Genomic DNA, 25,834 nt, shown 5'->3' with positions numbered 1-25,834 from the left:
CGCCTGACTCACTGAGTTCAAGCGGCCACGTCGTACGAAACGAACTGTCCCCATCTTACAGGTGGGGAAACTGAGCTTGGAGAAGGTGGGGAGTCCGGCTTTCCGGGGGAGAGTGTCGGGGTCGGGGGCGCGCACGCTGCGTCTCAGGCCCGGGGGCGCGCACGCCGAGCGGCCCGGCTGGGGGCGGGGCCGGGGGCGGGGCGGCGCGGGGTCCTGGCTGCGGGGGCGGCGGCCGACTCGCCAGTCCCGACAGGAGCGGGTCCGAGGCGCAGCCCGAGCCCGCCATGGAGCAGCCCAGGAAGGCGGTGGTGGTGACGGGTACGCTGATGGCGGCCGTGGCGACAGCGACCGCGGGCAGGGGCGGGTTGGGCGGCTCCAGAGCCGGCAGGGTTGGCAGAGGCGCGGTGGCCCGGGAGGGGAAGGTGCTAGAAGTCCTCTCAGGTTTGGAAGATGTCATCGCCCAGCTCAGTCGGCGCAACACGTAGAAAGTGGAGAAGGGGCGCCCCTATGGTCGCACTGTCAGGGGTCGGGGCAAGCAGGGGTGTGGGGGTCCGGTCAAGTGCCCCGCGTAGAACAGGCCCCTCGGGCGTCCTTCCTTCCCCGGGTGAGGACAGTGGTCCTCTGGGCACCTGTCTGTTCCGTCTGACCGGCCGGTGGGCAGGACTTGACTTCTCCCTGCCCCTCCCGAGGTCGGGCCTGTCCCCACCCACGGCCCCAGGGGACAAAGGCCGATTTGCGGGCAGGAAGTGCCCCAGTGACAATGAACCTCCTGCCAGCCACTGCCCCCCCCCCCCCCGGCCCTGTGCTAATGGGGGGCTGTTCTCCCGAGGCAAGAACAGGTGGAGGTCGGGGGACCTCGGGGGGCCGGCCGCTCTCCCTGTTGTCACCAGGACCGTGTGGGTCAAAATCTCCACCCCACCCCCCGCCCCCGGCTGTTTATGGGTGAGCCCGTCCCTGCTGTCACCAACTCCCTGAAACTAACTATTCCTCCTCGAGAAGACTCCGCCTCGGGGCCACGTGGGCATCAACTTCCGCTGGGCCTCTGGTTGGGGGGTCATTTTGACCCGCTGTCTGGAGGGGTCAGAGTGGGAGATCCAGCTAAGGTTCACACAAGTGTTTTCTGGCCTCGGGAGGGTGAGGCTGATCCTGGAATTCCCAGGAAGGTAGAAGAAGGCACTCACTTAACAGGTGTGTGTAATTGCGGGGAGAGTTGCTGCCGCCACTCCCCCCCCCCCCCCCCAGCCCTCTGTATCTGGTTATTTGCTCCTCCAGTGCTGGATTCTGCAGGCAGCCACTGGACTGGGCATTTTCCTTGCATGAATTCATTACATCTGTACCATCTCCGTTTTGCACAGGGGAAACTGAGGCTTACAGAGGTCACCCTGTTTCTAGGTGGCTGAGCTGGGACTCCTACTTAGTCTATGCAGGAGAAGAGAAGGGGTGGAGAGGTCCTGCCTCCAAGGCACAGCATCCCTCCCAGGGCCATGACACCACCTGGGACCCTCAGTCCAGCCGGAGTGACCCACACTTCCAGGGCAGGCTCTCTTGGAGATGTTCATTTCTAGGCAAGGTGACAGGGTGATTAGAATAGAAGAGCTGTGTACTCTCATGGGTCTGGTTTTGAATCCCAGCTCTTCTGCCTTCTCGCTGTGTGACCCTAGGCAGCGGTTTCCACCCTGTCTGTGCCTTAGTCCGGCTCCTGTAAAAGGGGTCCAAGAAACAGCCTTGCCTGAAAGAGGATTCAGTGAGGCTGAAGGCCACAGTGCATGCAGGACACTTAGTGCATCCTCAGACCACTCTCTCAGTTTGTAAGTGGGGCCTGGAGTTCAAGAAGTGGGGAGGAGCCTGGCAGGATGGTGTCTGGACAGTCTGGCCTGGGAGACACCCACACCTTTCCCTTAAGGGCCATTCCTCACTTCGTGGTGATTCACGGAGCACAGAGGCCCTGCACAAAGACAGTGATAAGATAATTATAGATGGGGTCAGGGATAGTGGAAAAATCGAGAAGGGAAAAGGCCAGCCCTTTCTGGGGCAAAAGGAGGCCACTGGCCTCTTGCCAGGCACGAGGGTCGGGTGAAGGTGAAGACAAGAAAGGACAGTTAAAAGCAGTTAAGAGCAGTGGGGGTGGGGGGCTCTGAAGGGCCCTGGGTGTACCCCAGATGGCGGGACCAGGCCCCTGACATTGGCCCTGGTGGCAGGCAGCTGCCAAAATTCCCTGTTCCGTCCTGCCAGGTGGAGGCAGCAAACCAACCCTGGGCAGGCTAGAAAAGGTCACTGGGTGTTAACATGCTGCTTTTACTGTTTGCTCTTTCAGGATTTGGCCCTTTTGGAGAACACACCGTGAACGCCAGCTGGATTGCAGTCCAGGTAACTCAGATCTGGAGGGTAGGAATCAGACTCAGGGCTGGGCTCCCCCCCTGGAAATATATGGCACCAAAGAGAGGAAGGAATCTACGAAGAGAACGGCTCCCTTGAAGCTTCCTGCAAAACATATAAGTCTGATATCCACATCTTTCCAAATGATGACCCGTATAACTTCCACTTGTTGGCTTGCTGTGCACCGAGCACTCTGAATTTGCCTCACAAACTTTGCATGGTTGGGTGTACTCATTCTTGTGCCCACGTTCCTGATTAGGCCACTGAGGCCCCCGGAGAGTTATCTGAGTTCACACAGCCAGGAAACTGGAGCGGCAGTGACTCAAAAGTGCCCCATGCCCCAGCCAGGTTTAGGGGGACCAGGCAGGGATGTTGGTGGATGTATTAACCTTGTAGAGAGGGTATAGTGACCCTCACTGTTGCTTCCCAGCAGCCGGGGGCAGAGAAGACTGCAAATTGGGGGGGGGGGGTCTTTCCCACTGTCCTGAGCAGGTTGTCAGCCTGCAAGCCTTCCACTTTCTTTGTCAGATGGGGCATTTGGAGAGACAGACGGGAACAATGGGGAGAGAGAAAGAGAGAAACGTTTTCTCCTTATATAAATCAGATCTGCAGAGACTGGAGCCAAACTCATGTTAATCCTAGCCCATTAGCTGCTTGATTTAAAGCATCCCCTGCTTTTCACTCCAGAGCCCTGAATTTGGAAAAAAATCCAAGTTGAAACCTCAATGTGTCAACCCCTAGTTTTGGGGATCCCCCCCACCTTTTATATCAGCCCTAGTAGAGACCTCAAAATCTTGGCTACTTTTCTTTTAAAAAAAAATTCACCCCACTTTGTGAGCAGGACAGAGGGACGGGGTCCCCAGGACCCTGCAGATGGGAGCGTGTCGGAGGCTCTGCTCCTTGCACCCGCTCCCTGGAGCCCCAGACAAAAAGGAAACAGCGTGTTTCTGAAGACGTTGTGTGTCTGGCTTTGTGCGAGTTTCAGACAGGAGCCTTCACGGGGCTGAGTGGACACAAAGCCGTGTGTCTGAATTCCTGGGCCCCAGACACTATGATCTGCATCTAAATAGGAGAAAAATCAATTAAACAATCTTTGGAAATCCCTCTGAGCTTTGGGATGCGGATGGTGGAGGATGGCAGCTTTTTCATCCTGCTGCCGGAAGGGAAATACCCCTTATATTTTGGTCACCCATCTTGCCAGACCTCGCCTCCGGAAGACTTTCCATTTTATTCCTCAAGCTTGTGAAACAAGAAGAGAGGATTCTCTACCATTCCATGGATAAAAAGAAGACACCAACCTTCCCAGATGTGATTGTTCCTCTTTAAAACCAAAGCAAAACAAAAAGCTGGAGTTGCACAAACATACTCTGAGCGAGCGCGTCAGTGTAGCTCCATGAAATTTTACGAATGTTCACCTTTGTGCCACCCGGCTCTGGATCAAGATCTAGAACATTCCCGGCCCCTTTCTCATCACAGAAGCTCCTTGTGGCCCTTCATAGCTATTTCCCCCCAGGTGTAAACATCTCTGCTGACTTTTCCTTTTTTTTCTGCCGCTGTGGGTGTCGCCTGTTCTAGAACTTGGCGTCAATGGAGTTGCGCTTGGGTCTGGTGCCTTGTGCGCAGCACAGTGTCTGCGGGATCTGTGGGGTTGCTGCGAGCTGCCCTTGGTGTGTTTTAGTTGACCTGGATAAAACAGACTTGCACATGAAAAGGTGTCCCATTGGATGGGTCCAGTCTATCCCTCACGAAAATATGGCTTCGAGTGTTCTTGGTGTGATCCAGACATGAGTTGCAGGTGGCAGTTGATCACCTCAAGCTGAAGATGGGAGTTTTGTTACCCAGAGTGAGCAGCAGTTAACTTCCTGTCCCCATAGATTTTTCAGAAGCCCAAGCTGTCACCTGTAGAAGGAACCCCTCCTCTCTCAGGGACCAGCTAACTTCTCTTGTCTCTCCCCTTCTCTGTCTCTCTGTCTCCGTCAGCCTCCCTCTGGTCTCTCCCTCTCTCCCCTTGTGTCTCCATATCTCTCTCCACCTCTCTGTCTCTCTCCCCTTGTGTCTCTCTCTTTCAGTTTTATTTGGCCTTTCTGTGGGTCTCTCTCTGTCTCTCTCCCTTATGTCTCCATCTCTCTCTCTGTCCATCTCTCTGTGTCTCTGTCTTTCCCTCTCCCTTCTCTCTCCTGTCCCCACCACCTCCTGTGTCCCTTTCTCTCATCTGACCTTCTTTCTTCATGCTTTGGGTGAACTTGTGCTCTAATGGAGAATGAACTATTTTCCACCAGCCACACTGGGGAGGGGGGAGTGTGGGGGACAGAGGGCACCCCTTTTCATCATTCCCTAGCATGGCACTGCCCCTAAACACCTCCCACAGGACGGACTGCATTTTTGGAGCGTCTTGTCTCCCCCAGGTCTAGGGTGGTGGATGTGGGACACTGGTTGCAGGTCTCTCTCTTCCTAGGAGGCTCAGGTGGGTGTCAAGGGCCGGGACCCCCTTGGCTTGGGGCCGTCTGGAGTGTTCCCTGCCCAAGTGCAGCGAGGAGGAGCTGGGTCACAGGTCCTGGTGACATCACGGGACAATTACTGCCACAGTGAGTCTAGACAGACCTGCTAAGGATATTAACCAGGGAACAAAGGGGGTCTTTGTTGTGGGGTCAAGGGAATCGGTCAGATGCGGCCTCGCGGCGGGGTCTTGTCAGGTAGACTGGGGTGTAGACAATGCGCCGTCTGGGGCGCATGAGCCCTGTTCCTTTCACGGTGTGTGCTTGGCGGCTGCGCTCGCTGCAGCGTCGTGGGACTTGGGGGATGCTGCCACTCCCCTCCTCCCCCAGGAGAACTGCCCAGCTCTGTTGGAAGAGAAAGTGCCCAGAGGCAAGAGTTTAGCTAGATCACAGGCCACCCACTTCTGATAACTTCGGCTGAACTTTATAGCTTGCTCCTTCCCCTCCATTGCCTTGTAATTTGCATAAAGTGACACATACAGATCTTCAGTCCCCCTGTCACTGCAGTGAAGAGTATTTATACACATGTCACTGCTGCTTCAGTTAAGATGGTGAACATTTCCATCAACCTCTTATGTTCCCTCTTGCCCCCCATCTCTTCCCCAGCATCCCCCACCCTGCCCCGGAGGCAGCTGCTGTCCTGACCTCAGTCAGCTTAGATGAGTTTTGACTGGTCTCAAGCTGCAAATGAACAGAATGGCACAGCCTCTGTGTCCCCCATGTGCTGGCAGCTCTCGCCTAGCCTGGATTGGTGGTGGGAAGGGCAGCTGGCTCTTTCCCTACTTACCCCCTCCTCCCACTCACATTGGCATTGGGGGGCTTCAATAGTGAGCCAACAGGGACGCTCCTTTCAGGGTCTTTGGTGAACAGGTGGATGCCTGACTGTGGGAATGCTGTGGGCCAGGGTTGGAGCGGGGTGGGTGGTGGTGGTATATTTTTGGTGGCAGTTTTTTTTTTTTTAAAGATTTTATTTATTTATTTGAGAGAGAGAATGAGATAGAGAGAGCATGAGAGGGGGGAGGGCCAGAGGGAGAAACAGACTCCCCGCCAAGCAGGGAGCCCGATGCGGGACTCGATCCCGGGACTTGATCCCAGGACCCCAGGATCATGACCTGAGCCAAAGGCAGTCGCTTAACCAACTGAGCCACCCAGGCACCTTTTTTTTTTTTTTAATTTTAAAAATTTTATTTGAGAGAGAAAGAGATAGAGTGACAGAGATAGTGAGAGAGAGTACGAGTGGGTAGGAGAGGGAGAAACAGGCCCCCCGCTGAGCTGGGAGCCTGACGCAGGGCTTGATCCCAGGACACTGGGATCATGACCTGAGCCAAAGGCAGACGCTTAACTCACTGAGCCTCCCAGGTGTCCCTATAGTGGCAGTTTTCTTAGTTTAGATTTTTTTCCCCCAGATGAGAGGGGGGATAGGTGAGGACCCAGAGGACATGAGGAGCAAAGATGAGGACAAGAAGGTGACTCACAGGGCACCTGGCTGGCCTAGTCGGTAGGACATGTGACTCTTGATCTCAGAGTCGTGAGTTCGAGCCCCACATGAGGCATGGAGCCTACTTAAAAAAAAAAAAAAAAAGTTGAAAAAAGGAGGTGACTCAGTCTCTGGCCTCCGGGTTATGTCAGCTCATTTCCTACTACTGAGAACTGATGTGGGCATGTGGCCATCCCACTAATGCTCAAAGGAACATCACCCAGTGGGGACAACCCTTGACTTGCCCTGGGTAAGTGAGGTTGCTCAGCGCAGACTTCCCATTCTGCCGGGCAGAGAGGATCCATGGGAGGGTTTGCTGTTCCAAGCCAGGCATCCAGCCTTGGCACATCACACGTGTTTTGTTTTTTTTTTAAGATTTTATTTATTTATTTGACAGAGAGAGAGAGAGAGAGAGAGCAAGCAGGGGGAGTGACAGGCAGAGGGAGAGGGAGAAGCAGGCTTCCCTGAGCAGGGAGCCCGATGTGGGATGCAATCCCAGGACGCTGGGATCATGACCTGAGCCAAAGGCAGACACTTAACCAACTGAGCCACCCAGGCACCCCCCGCACATCACATGTCATGGTGACCACAGGGTGGGGGCGGTGGTTATTGTGCCCCAGAGAAGGTTTCTTGGGTTGGTCACTAATCGAGTTAGCATCCTTCCCCCCGCCCCCCGTGCCCACAGAGGTGGTTTCACCAAGTGCAGCGCCTGGGTTTGTGGGTGGCCTGACCCGTGGACAGTAGGCTCAACTGAGGGACAAGTCTCCAGCTGGACCCAAACAAGTAAAGGTGATCCTTTTAAGTCCTTAAGCCTGGGAGATGGATTCTTTTAATTCCTGGCCTTTTAACATATTTTCTGTTGCCAGAAAGGTCTGCCAGGGCCACAGGAAAATAAAAGGGGGAGGTGGAATTAGAGTTGTGGGGGGTTGGGAGGGTCAGAAAGAGTGGAGTCATAGTGAGAACGTGTAAAGATAGATGAGATTATTTACCTTATGCCAGAGAAAGCCTTTCCTGGAGGCTTCTTCCAGCCCTGGGGGGAGAAGAAGCAACTGTCTTTCTTCTCATTCCAGTGAAATAAAAATTTTGACAAGTTATAAGAATAGGGCAGAGAAGGGGCGCCTGGGTGGCTCAGTTGTTAAGCGTCTGCCTTCGGCTCAGGTCATGATCCCAGGGTCCTGGGATCGAGCCCCGCATCGGGCTCCCTGCTCTGCGGGAAGCCTGCTTCTCCCTCTCCCACTCCCCCTGTTGTGTTCCCTCTCTTGCTGTGTCTCTCTCTGTCAAATAAATAAATAAAATCTTAAAAAAAAAAAAGAATAGGGCAGAGAAGTCCTTTCCTACCCAGATTTCCCCAAATGTTAACATTATATTACATTTGCTCTTTCTCTAAGGATAAATTAGGTAGATAAGTATAATGTAAAAAAAAAATTGACTTCTAAATCATTTTATTTTATTGTGGTAAAATATGTATAACAAAATTTACCATCTTAATCATTTTTAAGTGTACAGTTCGGCAGCATTAAGCACATTCACATTGTCATGCAACCATCACCACCATCCCTCTCCAGAACTTTCCCATCTTCCCACACTCGGTCCCCATTAAACACTAACTCCCCGTTCCCCTCCCTCAGCCCCAGCCCCTCCATTCTGTCTTCTGTCGGTAATGAATTTGTCAACTCTAGGGACCTCCTATCTGTGGAACCATACAGTGTTTGTCCTTTTGCAACTGGCTGATTTCAGTCAGCATGATGTCCTCACGCTTCATCCATGTTGTGGCCTGGGTCAGACTTTCTTTCCTTTTTTAAGACTGAATAATATCCATCATATGGATAGACCACATTTTGCTTATCCATTCATCCATTGATAGACACTTGGGTGGCTTCCACGTCTTAGCTATAGTGACTATAAACTGTGAACACAGGCATACAAATATTTCTTTAAGAGCCTGCTTTCAATTCTTGTGAATATACACCCAGAAATGGAATTGCTGGATCATATTATAATTCTGTTGTTTAATTGTTTGAGGAATTGCCCGTTCCAAGTCATTTATTTATTTATTTATTATGGTTTATTTATTTAAGCAGTCTCTACACCCAGCATGGGGCTCGAACTCATGACCCCAAGATCAAGAGCCACATGCTCTACCCACCGAGCCAGCCAGGTGCCCCTGTCCTGAGTCATTTATTTTATTTCTTTTTTTTTAAGATTTTATTTATTTGGGGGCGCCTGGGTGGCTCAGTAGTTAAGTCTGCCTTCGGCTCAGGTCATGATCCCGGGGTCTGGGATTGAGCCCCGCATCGGGCTCCCTGCTCGCCAGGAAGCCTGCTTCTCCCTCTCCCACTCCCCCTGCTTGTGTTCCTGCTCTCGCTGTCTCTCTTTCTGTCAAATAAATAAAAAAGATTTGGGCGCCTGGGTGGCTCAGTTGGTTGGGCGACTGCCTTCGGCTCAGGTCATGATCCTGGAGTCCCTGGATCGAGTCCCGCATCGGGCTCCCTGCTCGGCGAGGAGCCTGCTTCTCCTTCTAACCCTCCCCCCTCTCATGTGCTCTCTCTCTCTCTCATTCTCGCTCTCTCAAATAAATAAATAAATCTAAAAAAATAAAAAATAAAATAAATAAAATAAAATAAAAAAGATTTTATTTATTTGACAGAGAGAGAGAAAAAGAGAGAGCACAAGCAAGGGGAGCTGCAGGCAGAGAGGAAGAAGCAGGCTCCCCGCTGAGCAAAGAGCCAGATGTGGGGCTCGATCCCAGGGCTCTGGGATCATGACCTGAGCCAAAGGCAGATGCTTAACCAACTGAGCCAGCCCCTGTTCTGAGTCATTTAAAGGTCAATTGCAGACATGATACCCCTTGGTCCCTAAATAATTCATTGTGTATTTCCTAAAACACAGCCTCAGCACAATGATTAAAATCAGACTCATTTAACATAGATAAAATTGTACAATCTACAGCCCTTATTCAGATTTTACCGACTGCCTTATTAATATTTATTTGTTAATATATATTTATATATTAATTAATATAACTCATCAATTAATTATTAATAAATTATTCTTTAATCATTAATTTGTTAATGATAAAGAAAATCCTATCATATGTTGTGTTCAGTTGTTCCATCTCTTTAATCCCCTGTAATCTGGAAAGTTCCTCAGTCTTTCTTTGTGTCAAACATGATGATGTTTGCTGGGAACTGCTCACTCCTTCGTAGTGTCTTTTGGTGTGGTTTGTTTGATGTTTCCTCATGACTACACTGAGGCTGTTGGTTTTGGCAGGAATCCCACAGAAGTGATGTGTCCTTCTCGGTGCATTGTATCAGGAGGCACCAGATTTTGAAGTGTTGTGTTTGGTGTTGTTGACCTTGATCACTTCCTAAATAAAGCTGAGATCTGGTGGATTTCTCTCCTACAATATTACTATCTTGCCCTTTGAATTGAAAAGTATCCTGTAATATGATACTTTGTACATATACATACTTCACAGCATGATACTTTGTAACCATATAAATACTTCTTTAGACTTCCACCCACTCCTTTTAGCATCCCCTGGTGAGTCTTGCCTGAATCAGTTGTATTTTAGTTGATGATTACCAAATGGTGGTTTTCTAATTCCATCTTTCCTTTGACATTTTTTATGACCTTCTGCTTTTAGGAGTCTGTTTGTATCTGTGTGGACTCATGGATACTTACCGTCCTCAATATGTGACAATCACTTACTCTATTTTGATGTTCAAATTGTCCCAGACTTGGCTCATGGCAGCCCCTTCAGGCTAGCTCCTGTGTCCTTTTGCTGTATCCCCATCGTCCTCTGAGCATGTCTTTCTTTTTTTGTTTCTAGGCTCACTTTTTGTAAATCAACTTTATTTCAGAATAATTTTAGAAATTAAATTAGGAATTTAGAAAGATTATAAAGAGAATACAAAGAGTTCTTGTATATGCCTCACTTGATTTCCCCTGGTGTTAACATCTTACGTAACTACTACATTTCTCAAAATGAAGAACCCAACGCTGCTCCATTACTATAACTAAACTCTGGACTTTATTCAGGTTTCATGGATTTTTTTTTAAAGATTTTATTTATTTATTTGACAGAGAGAGAGTTAGCGAGAGCAGGAACACAAGCAGGGGGAGTGGGAGAGGGAGAAGCAGGCTTCTCGCGGAGCAGAGAGCCTGATGAGAGGCTCGATCCCAGGACCCTGGGATCATGACCTGAGCCGAAGGCAGACACTTAACGACTGAGCCACCCAGGCACCCCAGGTTTCATGGATTTTTCCCACTAATGTCCTTCTTCTGTTCCACGATCCCATCCAGGCTCCTTCACTGCATTGATCACGCATCCCTTTCTTTTTTCTTTTCTTACTTGTACCTGACTGTTGGATGTCAGGTGCTTCATGTCATTTTTTTAAAAAATCCAAGATATAATCTTATTGAAATATAATCACATACCATAAAATTCACCCTTTTGAAATATATAATTTTGTGGGTTTTTTTTTAGTATATTCACAGAATTATATGACCATCACCACTAATCTAATTCCAGAACATTTTCTTTCTTTTTTTTTTTTTTAGATTTTATTTATTTATTTGAGAGAGAGAGAATGAGAGACAGAGAGCATGAGAGGGAGGAGGGTCAGAGGGAGAAGCAGACTCCCTGCTGAGCAGGGAGCCCGATGCGGGACTCGATCCTGGGACTCCAGGATCATGACCTGAGCCGAAGGCAGTCGCTTAACCAACTGAGCCACCCAGGCGCCCTAATTCCAGAACATTTTCATCACTCCAGGAAGAAACCCCGTGCCATTAACTGTCACTCCCCATTCCTCTTATTCCCTAGTGCCTGATAATGACTGCGTTACTCTCTGTGTCTATGGATTTGTCTGTTCTGGACATTTTCTATGGAATCATACAACATGTAGCCTTTTATGTCTGGCTTCTTTCACTCAGCATCATGTTTTCAAGCTTCATTCACACTGTTGTGTGTGTGTGTGTGTGTGTGTGTGTGTGTGTGTGTCAGAGTTTCATTCCTTTTTATGGCCAAATAATATTCCACTGTATGGACATAGCACATTTTGACTAGGCATTCATCCTTTGATGGATATTTGGGTTCTTTTCACCTTCTAGTTGTTGTGAACAATGCCGCTATGGACACTCATATACAAGTTTTTGTGTGGACGTAGGTTTTCATTTCTCTTAGGTATACATATACCTTGGAGGGGAACTGACGGGTCCTATGGGAACTCCAGGTTCAACCACGTTCTTTCCCTGCTCCAGCCTTGAAATTAGCAATTTTGACAAAAAGCCTTCATTCTTGTCTTCAATAATAACATTTAAAACCCAGGAGCTGGTTGCTGGGTGTGCTCCCTGGTACTGGGGCTGTCATTACCTGTGCGCTCCGTCAGTGGGCAGAGGAGGAAAGCACACACACACACACACACACACACACACACACACACCCCCTTACCTGTACCCATTTCTGTGTTAAAACCCTGGAGTTTACACAGATACCTCCAGTTCATCCCCCCCCCCACAAAGATTATTTATCTGTCTATCTATCTATCTATCTATCTATCTATTTATTTATTTATGAGAGACAGAGGCGGGGGGAGGCAGAAGCAGAGGGAGAAGCAGGCTCCACAGAGCAGGGAGCCTGACATGGGACTCGATCCCAGGACCCTGGGATCACGACCCGAGCTGAAGGCAGACGCTTAACCGACTGAGCCACCCAGGCGCCCCCAGATACTTCCAATTCTAATCCAACAAGACCTGGTTTGCTTCCGTGTTTTTTATTTCCACCCTCAGGGCTTTCTCCTCTGACAGCGGGGAATCCCTGCTCCCATGATTCTCAGCTCACTCACTCCTTTGCTCAATCCAAGAATGAACAGAAAGGAATTACAGAATTGCTAACCTATGCTTCTCCAGAAAGAGAGCTTACTTGTTTAAATTAAGCATTTTCTTTTTTTTAAAGATTTTTATTTATTTATTTGACACAGAGAGAGAGTGCGCACAAGCAGGCGGAGTGGCAGGCGGAGGGAGAAGGAGAAGCAGGCTCTTCACGGAGCAGAGAGCCGGACATGGGACTCGATCCCAGGACCCTGGGATCATGACCTGAGCCGAAGGCAGACACTTAAGCCACCCAGGCGCCTCTAAGCATTTTCTTATAGTTCTTGTTGTTTTTAGCCTGAAGGCAAAAAGTTCAAATACCGTGTTCAGAAAAATTACTTGAGTTAGTTTTAAAAGGAATAACTTAAAAACACTTTATTGGAGGAAGAGAGAAGTACCATAAATTGTTTTTGAAGAATTTCATACATGAAAAGAACACACACACACACACACATGCACACTGTATGTAGGGCAAACATGGTAATATTATGGTGCTTATGTATTTAGTACAATGTGTTTTAGAAGAAACACATATAAATAGCACATCAAGTCCCATAACTTCAAGGATATTGTCACTTGGGATGAGGCTAAATTCATTTAAGGGAAAAAAATAAGTGAATGAATTTGAGGAAAATATTAAGTAAATGTTAGCAGTGCCATAGGGGAAACAGAGCTGAAAGTTCTAGGGCATCCAGCCCTGGGCCTGGAGAAAGGTGTTCCCTGCCTTCAAGTGCATGACTTTCTCAGGGCGGGGGGGGGGGGGAATGAAAAATGAAAAGTTTGAAGTGAAAACTGAAAAGTTTGTACAGCCTCGTGTCCCCCACATGTCAAGATCTTGACAAAGAGACAGGATTAATCATTCCAGGGAGCAGAGAAGGGCCCTAGACTGGGTGCCTTCACACATCCGGGCCTGGCCAGGCTGTTGTGAGTTTGAAATTCCTGTAACTTGTATGTGTGTGGAGGGCATCAACTCTGCAGGTTTTAGATTTCCCATCAGGATGGGGAGAAAAGGCAGGGAGAGGAATTCCAGAAAGTTCTGCAGGATGTAAAATTGGAATCTGGATAGTTCCCAGCTTTCGACGAATGAAGAAGTACGGTTGGCAAGGAGCCAAATTCTGAATCTCCAAGGGGGAGAGCCTGGGCTGTGGAGAACAGTGTGCTCAGACCCCAGACTCAGGGACAGACGCCTAAGAGCAGCCATTTATCCTCCTGAGGGCCTGATGTTGGCACAATGGATGCCTTTAGCGACTGCGCTCAGGGAGCTAGCCAAAGGTAAGGCAGTTAATACAGACCATGGCTTCCTGCTTCCCTTCCCTTCCCTTCCCTTCCCTTCCCTTCCCTTCCCTTCCCTTCCCTTCCCTTCCTTTTTAAAATATTTTATTTATTTATTTGTCAGAGAGAGAGAGAGAGCGCACAAGCAGGGGGAGCCACAGGAAGAGGGAGAAGCAGGCTCCCCGCTGAGCAGGGAGCCTGACGCAGGGCTCGATCCCAGGACCCCGGGATCATGACCTGAGCCAAAATCAAGAATCAGCCGTTTTACTAACTGAGCCACCCAGGAGCCCCTGGATTTGTTTTTAAGAGAAAAAAAAGCGCGGTGGGTCTCTTCTTAGGGAAGAGGGGAAGATTCATTTCTAAATTCTAAAGTTTTTCCCCTCCATCTATGTATCATAGATGGAGATAGGTCTGCATGGGTGTGTGTGCTGTTAACAGTACTTACCTGTGAAGTCTGGGGATGAGACCTAGACTGCGGATGGGGGGGCGCTTCAGATTTGATCTATATGGATTTTTAAAATTTGCTGTTTTAATGTCTATCTATTAATTAATTCTACCATCTCTGTTGTTTCTGGGCCTGTTTCTAGTAATTGATATTTCTCCTCATTATGGGTTGTAATTTTCTGCTTCTTTGCTTGTCTGGTAAGTTTCAGTTTAATGCCAGACCTAGTGAATTTCACCTTGGGGCCCACTGGATACTTTTTAATTTCCTCTGCATGTTCTTGAGCTTTGTTCTGGGATACAATTAAGTTGCTGGATATAGTTTGATCCTTTCCAGCCTTGCTGTTAAGTTTTGCAAGGCAGGACCAGAATAGTTCTTTATTGTGGGGCTAATTTTTCTCCACTTCCTTATGAAGTTTTTCCACTCTGGCTGGTAGGAACACCAAGTATTTACACCCTTTGTGAACTCTGAGGGTTTTTCCCTCTGCTCCTTTCAAGTGTCTCTGTCCCTGGTCTCAGCACCCATATATGCCCATTAGTTCTCAGACCCTCAAAAGAAATCTGCATTGATCGAGCTCTCCCCTTCCTGTCCCCCCAGCTATCTTCTTTCCAGGACTCAGCTCTGCAAACTGTAGCCTTCTTACCCTTTCTAGAACCCCAGTGTTGACTCCTCAAGGTCTGAAAAGTGTTGTTTTACACATTTTGTCTATTTTTTCCCAGTTGTTCCAGACCGGGGGTGAGGGGGCGTGTAAATCCGATTCCTGAGGTTCCATTTTAGGCAGAAGAAATTGCTTTGATTTTTTTTTTTAAAGGAAGCACATACATGTTTTAAAATATAGTTTAAGTTATAAACTTTTGAGCCATTTTTAGGCACTATGCCTTTTATGTGTATTGTTTTATTTTTCCTCCCTATGACATGGGTACTACTGTTAATCCCATTTACAGATGAGAAAACTGAGGCACAGAGCAGGTGAATGACTTGCCCAAGGTCACCCAGCCAGTGAATGGTAGAAAGAAGGAACAAACGTGATCACCTGGCTCTGGAGGCTATGCCCCTGACTCCTGCCCTCCACCATCCATGCAGTTAAGAGTTACTTTTTTCTCTTTTCTTTGTTTACTGAGACAAAATTTACATACCATAAAAGTAACCGTTTTAAAATGAACAATTCAATGGCATTTAATACGTTCACAATGTTTTACAACCACCACCTCTATCTAGTTCCAGAACATTTCTATCACCCCCCCGAGGAAATCCCATCCCCATTAGCAGCCACTCCAGCCCCCGGCGACCACAATTTACTTTCTGTGTCTATGGATTTGGCTGTTCTGGACATTTCATATACATGAAATCCTACACTGTGTGGCCTTTTGAGCCTGGCTTCTCTCACTCAGCACGCTGTTCTCATGGTTCATCCACATTGTAGCATGAATCAGGGCTTCATTCCTTTTCATGGCTGAATAATATTCCATTGTGTGGCTAGACCACATTTTATTTATTTATACTTTTATCCACTGATGGACACTTGGGCTGTCTCTAGCTCTTCATTATTGTGAATAGTGAGGAGTTACTTTTATTTATTTATTTTATTTTATTTTATTTTATTTTTTTTTTAAAGATTTTATTTATTTATTTGGGAGAGAGAGAATGAGAGAGAGCACATGAGAGGGGGGAGGGTCAGAGGGAGAAGCAGACTCCCTGCCGAGCAGGGAGCCCGATGCGGGACTCGATCCAGGGACTCCAGGATCATGACCTGAGCCGAAGGCAGTCGCTTAACCGACTGAGCCACCCAGGCGCCCCCCTTTTTTTTTTTTAAAGATTTTATTTATTTATTTGGGAGAGAGAGAATGAGAGAGAGCACATGAGAGGGGGGAGGGTCAGAGGGAGAAGCAGACTCCCTGCCGAGCAGGGAGCCCGATGCGGGACTCGATCCAGGGACTCCAGGATCATGACCTGAGCCGAAGGCAGTCGCTTAACCGACTGAGCCACCCAGGCGCCCCTTATTTATTTATTTTAAAAGGTTTATTTAAGTAATCTCTATACACCCAACATGGGGCTCAAACTCATGACCTTGAAATCGAGAGTCATGTGCTCTTCCAACTGAGCCAGCCTTGGCACCCCAGGAGCTACTTTTGAATGTAGGAATGGATGAAAAGAAAAGAGAGGTCCCAGCTAGCAGCTAGTCCAAACCCGCATTTATAGTTGAGGGAAGTGGGCATTGAGGTCTACATTTGTTCCTAGGCCACGCTTGAGCTGCTCAGTTGTTCAGCCAATGTTCACAAGCACCTACTGTGTGCATGTCCTATGCTATGGTAAGGACACCATCTTGTGCGGCTGGAAGTGCTTCTCAAGAGGCTGAGACATGAAGGCTAAGGAGAGAATCCACTGACCGGAAAGTAAGGGGAAGAGTGTTCCATGCAGGGAGAACAACCAGTGCAAAGGTCCTGAGGCAGGTGTGAGTCTGGTGTATGGGAGGCCATGTGGGGAGGCTGGTGGAAGTGAGCCAAGGGTGGGGGGAATGAAGGAGGAGGAGGTCAAGGAGGTTGGCAGTGTCCCGCTCCCACAGGGCATCATGGACCATGATGGGGAGTTAGGATTTTTATTCTGAGTGTGGCAGGAGGCACAGCAGAGTGGGAGCAGGGGAAGGGTGTGATATGATTTTAGATTCTGCCTTGGGAGGCAAGAGGTTGGGGCAGTGGGGGCTGGGAGACCATGGGGCTTGGGTCTCCAAATCAATTTGCCAAACAAAACTTGGGGTACCCCATAAATCCCACCCATGGATCGCTCTAATATCCACCGGTGTAGCATTTTCAAACCACTGAGTGAGATCTGGGAATACTATGAAACAGCCCTACTGATAATTATATTCGGAGTATTCACTTTACTGTGAAGAATGCTCAAGCGGAAGGTGGTCTTTCCGTGTTTGTGTGGCCATTTGAAACCATCACTCTGGGTGCATGGCATGCAGCAAGCCAGTGAGTGTTTATGAACCGGTGGGAATGGAAACAGGGATCCCAGATGTAAAGCTTTCTCAGGGGTTTCACTGGCGAGCCCCCTTGCCTGCTTCTTCTCCAGATCCCCACACCCTTTCAAGAATGTTCTCCTTGATCCCATTGCACAGTCCAGGAAAGTGAGGCTTAAATGAGAAGGGAACATGAAGAGTAAAAATACTAATGACTGAGAGAAATAATTGTAAGAGAAACAAAATCGTTTACAAAGTTTCTCTTAAGTGTGTTTTATTTTTATTTTTTAAAGATTTTATTTATTTGAGAGAGAGAATGAGAGAGAGAGAGAGAGAGCATGAGAAGGGGAGGGTCAGAGGGAGAAGCAGACTCCCTGCTGAGCAGGGAGCCCGATGTGGGACTCGATCCCAGGACTCCAGGATCATGACCTGAGCCGAAGGCAGTCGCTTAACCAACTGAGCCACCCAGGTGCCCCACTCTTAAGTGTGTTTTAAATGTCTTGAAATTGACTTCACAGAAAATGTCACCCCCCCTCACCTCCCCACCACCTGCCCCAGCAGTGGTCTGCAGCCCACCTGTGCACCAGTGTTTGTTTTGGGGGGGCAGGTCTGCCCCCTGCCCTCGTCTGTCTGGCCATGGGATTTCCTGGGGGGCTCTTTCTGATCCTGCACATCATTGGGCTTGGTGACAGGGATGGGGTCCCAGTTCCCTGTGTTGGTGTTTGAGACTCCCCACACACATACACCATGTCCCGCCTACCCTCCAGGTGACCTTGATGCACCCTCTCGGCGGGGACGGGGGCGCAATTTGGAATGATCTGTCTGTAAGGAGGGACCTGCCTTTCCAGGTGTTGGATACTCTCCAGCAACTTCGGTCAAATGAACATGGAGTTGGGACAGCGTGGATAGCAAGGTCAAGGCAACCAGATAAAGAAATCCTGAAGCCACTTCAGGAGATGCAGGAACTCACCTGCAAGTGAATTAATTCAGTGAGGCGACGTGCATGCAAAAAAGGCTCTGCCTGGGACCCATCCATAGAACCCCGTGACATCCACCAGCGGTAGTGTTTTCAAGCCAGTGCATGAGATTGAAGAATGGTAGGAGACAATCTTGCCAATAATCATTATTTGGAGTATTAATTTTACTATGAGAAATACTCAGTGTTTCATGTTGAGCCAAAACCTTCATCACTAAACATCTCTCCCTGCCCCTGGGTGCCGGGGCTGGAAGGATCACTGTGTTCCTAGTGTGCCTTGGGCCATCTGGGGAAGGCGCCCTGGTCCTGGGCTCTACCTGGAGGGAGTGCAGAGGTGGGCACTTGGGGGACCACATTGAGAATCCAAGGAAAGAAAGCATCGATATTTCCCCCAGAAAAGGGCACATGCAGGGAGTTATCCATAGCCCAATTTTGTGCACAATTCATGATATTTCTTTTTTTTTTTTTTTAAGATTTTATTTATTTATTTGACAGAGAGAGACACAGCGAGAGAGGGAACACAAGAGGGAGAGGGAGAAGCAGGCTTCCCACGGAGCAGGGAGAGGGAGAAGCAGGCTTCCCACGGAGCAGGGAGCCCGATGCGGGGCTCGATCCCAGGACCCTGGGATCATGACCTGAGTTGAAGGCAGACGCTTAATGACTGAGCCACCCAGGCGCCCCCAATTCATGATGTTTCTAAGCCACCTCATGCTCAAGGTGGTTAGGGGGTCCCTAAGGAGTTGGGTCCATCTGTAAACATATATTGAGACCCTGCTATGTAGCAGACACCAAATCTACAAATAGTTCTTAACAGGTGTAACCAAGGGGAAAGTGTAATAACAACAGAAAAACAATAATAATGGTAGCCAACATTATTTGAGCACTTATTATGTGCTAAGCATGGCTTGAAACTCTTTGTGTGAATGTGTTCATTTAATTCTTTTCTTTTTAAAAGATTTTATTTATTTATTTGACAGAAAGAGAGAGAGAGCACAAGTGGGGGGAGCAGGAGAGGGAGAAGCCAGGGAGCGCAATGTGGGGCTCGATCCCAGGACGCTGGGATCATGACCTGAGCCCAAGGCAGATGCTTAACCAACTGAGCCACCCAGGCATCCCTCATTTAATTCTTTTTTTTTTTTTTTTAAGATTTTATTTATTTATTTGAGAGAGAGAGAATGAGAGAGAGAGCATGAGAGGGGGGAGGGCCAGAGGGAGAAGCAGACTCCCTGCCGAGCAGGGAGCCTGATGCGGGACTCGATCCCGGGTCTCCAGGATCATGACCTGAGGCGAAGGCACTCGCCCAACCAACTGAGCCACCCAGGCGCCCCCTCATTTAATTCTTATAGCTACCTTGTGAATTAAGTACTTTTTTATCCTGATTTTATGGATGAGGAAGCTGAGGCTCAGAGAGCATAAGTAACTTGCCCAAGGTCACACAGCGTTCAAACTGGGCTGCTTAGCTGCAAAGGCCGAGGCATTATGCTGCTGCCCATGGAGATACAGAGAGAGTTTGAGATGGGTGGAGGGGAAGGGGGATGAGGGAGGAGCTTTGGGGTAGACCAGCACATGCACTTTCCACTCTGCACACTGAGTCAGGAGCCCCACCTGGTTTTTGAGGATGGGTCAGTATATCCACTGGGAGCACATTCACCCTGCAGGCCTTGCCTAATGCCACAACACTCTGTCTCCTCTCCCTTCCAGGAGCTGGAGAAGCTCGGGCTTGGTGACAGCGTGGACCTGCATGTGTATGAGATTCCGGTCGAGTACCAGACGGTCCAGAGGCTCATCCCTGCCCTGTGGGAGAAGCACAGCCCACAGGTGAGTGGGGCGAAGGCAGGTGCTCCCTCATCAGGATCTGCAGGTGGGCACCCCACACGGATGATTTGTGTGGTTTTGTCCTGCTTCAGCCAGTGCCATGGCCTTGTCCCCCAAAGGGCCACACTTTCCTGGGTTACCCGTGGGTGTGAGGCAGGAGAGCAAACATCTGGGACCTCCCAGAAGCTGGCTCTGTCTCACTGGACAGTCAGTATCAGTTGTGACATGTTTAGTTATATGTGACCATCAGAACACACCTTAACTCAGCTTAAGCACAAACGTTTGTACGCTTCAGGTATAGCTTGATCCAGGCACTCCCCCAGAGCTATCAGCATTCCCTCTTGGCCATTCAGCTTTGCTTTGCACTTTGCTTTTGCTTTGGCAAAGATAGATGACTGCTGGCTGATACCCTCCCAACTCAGCGCCTCAGCAGAACAACTTTCCTTTTGATAATTTCCCAGAGTCCATGGCTGATTCTCACTGGTGCACTTGGGTCCCATGCCAGTCCCTGGGCCAAGCACTATGGCCGGGGATTGGAGGAAGGAAGACATGCTCTGATTTGTGAGGCCTGGGTCACATGCCTACTCTGGTGGCCAGGGAGTGGCATCACCTCTCTCCAAGCTTCCTGGAAGGGGAAGGGGGATTTGAGGGTTCCACAAAGGGAAAATGAGAATGGGAGGGAACAGGCTATTGCCAGATATGGTGGAATGGAGGCCAGACAAGCAGGAGCCACACTGTCCCACCAGATGATCCGTGTGGCCCTGCCAAAACAATGGGCTTAGAGAGCTCCAGGGGGTCAGGAGTGAAAGCTGCCTGGGAAGTTCTCGGGGGCTGGCGTCTCTGATGGGTGAGGTCCTGGTCGGCTGTGGGGGCCCCACCCAGCTTCCCACGCTAGCCCGCTCTTGCGGATTTCCCAGGGCCGACCCGTGGAAACTTCCTTCCTCGTGAGCCCTTCTGTCGAGTCTCAAGTGGAATTTGTGCCGTCGTAGAGGGGGACCTGGAGGGTTAGTGAGCTGTGACTGAAGGCCCTGTCAGAGGGCATTTTCTTCTGCTTTGTGCGTGCCGTCGGGCCTTTAACAAAAATACCCTAAAGCATGAACATGTTTTTCAAAATTTCCACGCCATAGAGAATCACCCCTGCTTAGTTACCTGCACCACGATTATGGCTATCACTCACGCACGGATCTGCATACCCGCGTGTGCACGGACGCGCGTGTGCGCACACGCGTGCGGTTGAAGCAATCCGCGTAGCTACTGCGGAATTGCAGAAATGCATTGTCACATTCCCGGAGGCTGGAAGTCCGCAATCCGGGCGTCAGAGCGGCACCCCCTCCCGCCGGGGCGCGGGGCATCGCTGGTCTCCTCCAGCTCCTGCGGGCTCCACGCGTTCCTTGGCTGGTGGCCGGGTCACTCCGGTGTCTGTGGTCACATGGACTTCTCCACCTGTCTCTGTCTTTCCTTCATGTGTCTCTGAAGGACACGCGTCAGTGGATTTGGGGCCCACCCAGAGAGTGCAGGGGGATCGCATCACGCGATCCTTTACTTAATCACATCTGTAAAAGACCCTTTTTCCAAATAAGATCTCGGTCACGGTTTCCAGGCAGTGGACAGGGGTGGTTTTGTTTGTTTGTTTTTTGTTTTGGGGGGCTGTTTTTTTTGTTGTTTTGTTTTTTGTTTTTTGGGTGTTTTTTTTTTTTTTTTTTTTTTTTTGTTATGAGGGGAATATCACCATTCAGCTCATTATACTACAGCTGCTGCTTTGTTTTCACATTCCCCAATATTCAGTTTTTGGAGCGCCAGATAACACAGTACCAGATGTGGGGCATCCAGTTAGTGAATGAATGAACTTTGTACCTCCAAAGAGTTTGATTCTCCAGCAGTGTGGCCCTCTAGACCTTATCATGCCATTTCGTAGGACCCTTTAAATTTTCCACCAGGCACATTTTTATTTTTTTTTTTTAAAGATTTTATTTATTTACTCGACAGAGAGAGAGACAGCGAGAACAGGAACACAAGCAGGGGGAGCGGGAGAGGGAGAAGCAGGCTTCCCGCGGAGCAGGGAGCCCAATGCGGGGCTCAATCCCAGGACCCTGGGATCATGACCCAAGCCGAAAGCAGACGCTTAACCGACTGAACCACCCAGGTGCTCCTGGGTGAAATAAATTTTAATAATATTTTCAATGTGATCCTTTGTATCTAAAATATTATCATCTCTGGGCGCCTGGGTGCCTCAGTCGGTTAAGCGTCTGCCTTCAGCTCAGGTCATGATCCCTGGATCCTGGGATCGAGCCCCGCCTCAGTGGGGAGCCTGCTTCTCCCTCTCCCTCTACCCTTCCCCCCACTTGTGTGTGCTCTCTCTCTCTTTCTCTCTTGCTCACTCTCTCAAATAAATAAATAAAATCTTAAAAAAATAAAATATTATCATCTCGACATAAAATCAACCTTAAAAAAGGTATTAATGAGACATTTTACATTCTTTTTTTTTTTTGAGTGCCCAGCCTCCAAAATCTGATGTGTGTTCCTCACTGACTACACATCTCAATTCATACCAGCCACATTTTAAGTGATCACTAGCCATGTGCACCCCCTGCTCTCCCCCCACCCCCGTTGTATGGGACAGCATGCTCCGCAGCCCATATTTTAAATGTTTACATATATAAATATTTACATTTGCAATGCCCTTTCTGTGTGTAAGCATATACACAAATAATTAATGGTTGAAACTCAACTGTATTCAGTGCAGTGCCCTGCCTTTTGTAAATATTTTATCATGAGAATTTTATTACCTAGGTCATTAAAAATTCTCCCTTATGTTATTTTTTTTTTCATTTTTAAAAATTTAAATTCAATTAGCCAACTTGCAATACTTCATTAGTTTCAGATGTAGTGTTCGATAACTTATCTCTCTTACGTTGTTTTAACAGCTGGGCACTTTTTAGTAATGAATGTAACTGTTCTCCTATTATTGAGCCTGCCGGTGTTTTCATGGTTTTTTTTTTTCTCATTTTTAGAAAAAACACTGAAGTGATCACTGACAGATTATTGCCTCTTTGATCATAGGTTTGATTCATGGAGGTTATACCTTGTCCTTTGTATTTGGCAATATGTTTTGAAGATCCTCCCTTATAGAACTGCTTTTGGGGGGGGGCGCCTGGGAGACTCAGTCGATTAGGCGTCTGCCTTCAGCTCAGGTCGTGACTCCAGGGTCCTGGGATCGAGTCCCACATCAGGCTCCCTGCTCAGCAGGAAGTCTGCTTCTCCCTCTCCCTCTGCCCCTCCCCCCCACTCATGCTCTCGCTCTCTCCCTCTCTCTCCCCCTCTGTTTCAAATAAATAAATAAAATCTTAAAAAAAAAAAAAAAGAACTGCTTTTGGCATGTTAACAGCTGTGTAGTAGCTCCTGATTTATTTAGCCAACCCCCTGCTAATGGCTAATGAGGTGGTTTCTGGAATTTGCTTGCGTGAATGCAGCTGCAATGGACCTCCTAGGATTTTGTACATCCTGGCATGTTTCCTGGGCAGACCTTTCTGTGGGGTGACTGGATGGTCTAGTCCCGCAGCAAGGGCCAGAAACGATGTGACCCCAGGCAGAGCTCCGGGGAGGATGCTGTCCTCTTCTTGGCCTGGGTGGGTGGGTGGGTGGGAACCCGCAGTCTCATGGGCAAACCTGGTTAAGCCCTGCACGTCTGTCTGCAGCTCGTGGTGCATGTGGGGGTGTCGGGCATGGCGACCACGGTCACGCTGGAGAAGTGCGGGCATAACAAGGGCTACAAGGGGCTGGACAACTGTCGCTTCTGCCCCGGCTCCCAGTGCTGCGTGGAGGACGGCCCAGAAAGCATTGACTCCATCATCGACATGGACGCTGTCTGTAAGAGGGTCACTACGCTGGGCTTGGACGTGTCGGTGACCATCTCACAAGATGCCGGCAGGTAGGGCACCTGGGGGTGAGCACGAGCGGTGGCTTCCCTCGTCTACCTGCCCAGGCTAGTGGCGGGCAAGCCAAGTGTGTTGACTTTGGCCTCTGTGGGCTGAGCACTCACTATTCACGAGGCCTGGAGCTAAGTATATGTTCGGAACAGGTCCCACTGATTCTGCTTCCAGGACTCATGATGTATGGGTCTGCCCACTTGTCCCCACCCAGGCCCTGGTGTCTGCCACCTGGATGCTGCCCCAGCCACCTCCCTGGTGGTCCTCCTGCCCCCTCTGCCCCGGCCCTGACAGCGCTCCCCCTCTACGCCATGGGTTTCTGTGTTAGTTTTCTGTGGCTGTTATAACAAAAACCATCAACTTGGTCGCTTAGGACAACAAAAGTTCACGCTGTCCAGTTCTGGAGGCTAGAAGTCCAAAACCAAGGTGTTGGCAACGTTCGCTCCTTCTGGAGGTCCTGAGGGAGAATCAGTTCCTTGCCTCTCTCCCGGGTTTTGGTGGCTGTTGGTAACCCTTGGGGTTCCTTGGCTTGTGGCTGCATCACCCCAATCTCTGCCTCCATCTCCCCATGGCCTTCTTCCCTGTGTGCGTGTTCACATGGCCTTCTTATGAGGACTCCAGTCGTTGGATTTAGGACCCACCCTAGTCCAGTATGATTTCATCTTAACTAATTATATCAGCAAAACCCCTATATCCAAATAAGGTCGCATTTTGAGGTTCCGAATAAACATCAATTTGGGGAAGAAACTCTAGCCTATTACAAGTCTTTTATACATTTAAATCAGATGGTGTCCTTTCCTTGCTTAATCCCTCCTGCAGCTCCCACTGCACCTAGAATAAAATCCCAACCTATCTCCACCATCCACAGGTGGTGTGTGGTCTGGTCCCTGCCACCCCTCGCCCCTCATCTGCCTTCGCTCTTCCTGCCCCTACTGCATGCCAGCCCCACCAACCAGCCTCCTCTGGTTGCTCCAACACACCACACTCACTCTAGCCTCAGGGCCTTTGCACATGCTGTGGCCCCTGCTCAGAACTCACCTCCCTTGGATAAGGCATCTTTCAGGCCTTAGCTCCAACATGTTGCCTCCTTGGGGGGGCCTCTGCAACCCTCTAGACCAAGGTGTGTCCTCTCTGTTCTATGTCCTGTCAGCACCAGTGTCTCCATTCCTCAGTACTCTGTACACTTCTCCAGCCCAAAGGCGGCGGTGGCAGACTCAGTAGACTGAATGGAATAACGAAATTTGCCATCATTCTGTTTTTAAAACTAATTCCAGGGGTGCCCAGGTGGCTCAGTCGGTTAAGCATCTGCCTTCGGCTCAGGTCATGATCCCGGGGTCCTGGGATTGAGCCCCACATCGGGCTCCCTGCTGGGCGGGGAGTCTGATTCTCCTTCTCCCCCCTGCTCATGCTGTCTCTCTCTCGCTATCTCTCTCTCTGTGTCAAATAAATAAATAAAATATTTTTTAAAAATAAAACTAATTCTAAATTGCACAGATAATTCTAGAATATCTTCTCATATGCTCCCGTCGTGAAAAATTCTCTTGCCATCTCTCCTTCTCCTTAGCGATCCCTCTATTAAATCTGAGACTTAATTGTAAAACCTCCTACACCTTTCCATAGACAGTTAACTCTTGAATAACATGGAGGGTAGGGGTGCTGACCGCCCCCCTGCATAATTGAAAATTGTGTAACATTTGACTCCCCACCCCCCAAACTTAACCAATAGCCCACTGTTGACCAGAAACTTACTGATAACATAAACAGTTGATAAACACACATTTTGTATATGTATTATATACTGTATTCTTACAATAAAGTCAGCTAGAGAAAAGAAAATGTTATTACGAAAATCATAAGGAGGGGCGCCTGGCCAGCTCAGTCAGTGGAGTGTGCGACTCTTGATCTTGGGGCTGTGGGTTTGAGCCCCACATTGGGCGTAGAGATTACATTAAAAAAAATCATAAGGAAATGAAAGCAGCCCACGTATCCATCGGCTGATGAATGGATAAGAAGATGTGAGATACACACACACGTATACATGTATACACACACACAGAGGAATATTACTCAGCCATCAAAAAGAATGAAATCTTGCCATTTGCAACAACGTGAACGGAACTAGAGACTGTTATGCTAAGTGAAATAAGTCAGAGAAAGAAAATTCCCTATGATTTCATTCATGTGTGGAATTTAAGAAACAGAACAAATGAGCAAAGGAAAAAAGA

General features: G+C 48.9%; 1 protein-coding gene across 6 annotated transcripts in view; it reads left to right on the top strand.

Moving 5' to 3' along the window:
- The first annotated feature begins 209 nt into the window (after positions 1 to 209).
- Positions 210 to 25,834, top strand: part of PGPEP1 (pyroglutamyl-peptidase I) — a 30,020-nt gene continuing 4,395 nt past the window's right edge. The window contains exons 1-5 of one of the 6 annotated variants that reach the window (XM_036093849.2): positions 210 to 318; positions 2,315 to 2,367; positions 14,878 to 15,015; positions 19,570 to 19,686; positions 23,379 to 23,611. In XM_036093849.2, coding sequence (XP_035949742.1) covers positions 23,406 to 23,611 — 206 coding nt within the window. In that variant the 5' untranslated portion in view covers positions 210 to 318; positions 2,315 to 2,367; positions 14,878 to 15,015; positions 19,570 to 19,686; positions 23,379 to 23,405. Of the gene's footprint in view, positions 319 to 2,314; positions 2,368 to 4,831; positions 4,962 to 14,877; positions 15,016 to 19,569; positions 19,730 to 23,378; positions 23,612 to 25,834 lie in introns of all 6 variants that reach the window. The other 5 variants (XM_036093851.2, XM_078053425.1, XM_078053420.1 and 2 more) reach the window with 5 other exon arrangements.

Source organism: Halichoerus grypus, chromosome 1, assembly GCF_964656455.1.
Source record: "Halichoerus grypus chromosome 1, mHalGry1.hap1.1, whole genome shotgun sequence".
NCBI classification, from domain to species: Eukaryota; Metazoa; Chordata; class Mammalia; order Carnivora; family Phocidae; genus Halichoerus; species Halichoerus grypus.
The sequence above is the reverse complement of the archived record's forward strand: the minus strand, read 5'-3'. Positions and strand labels throughout refer to the sequence as shown.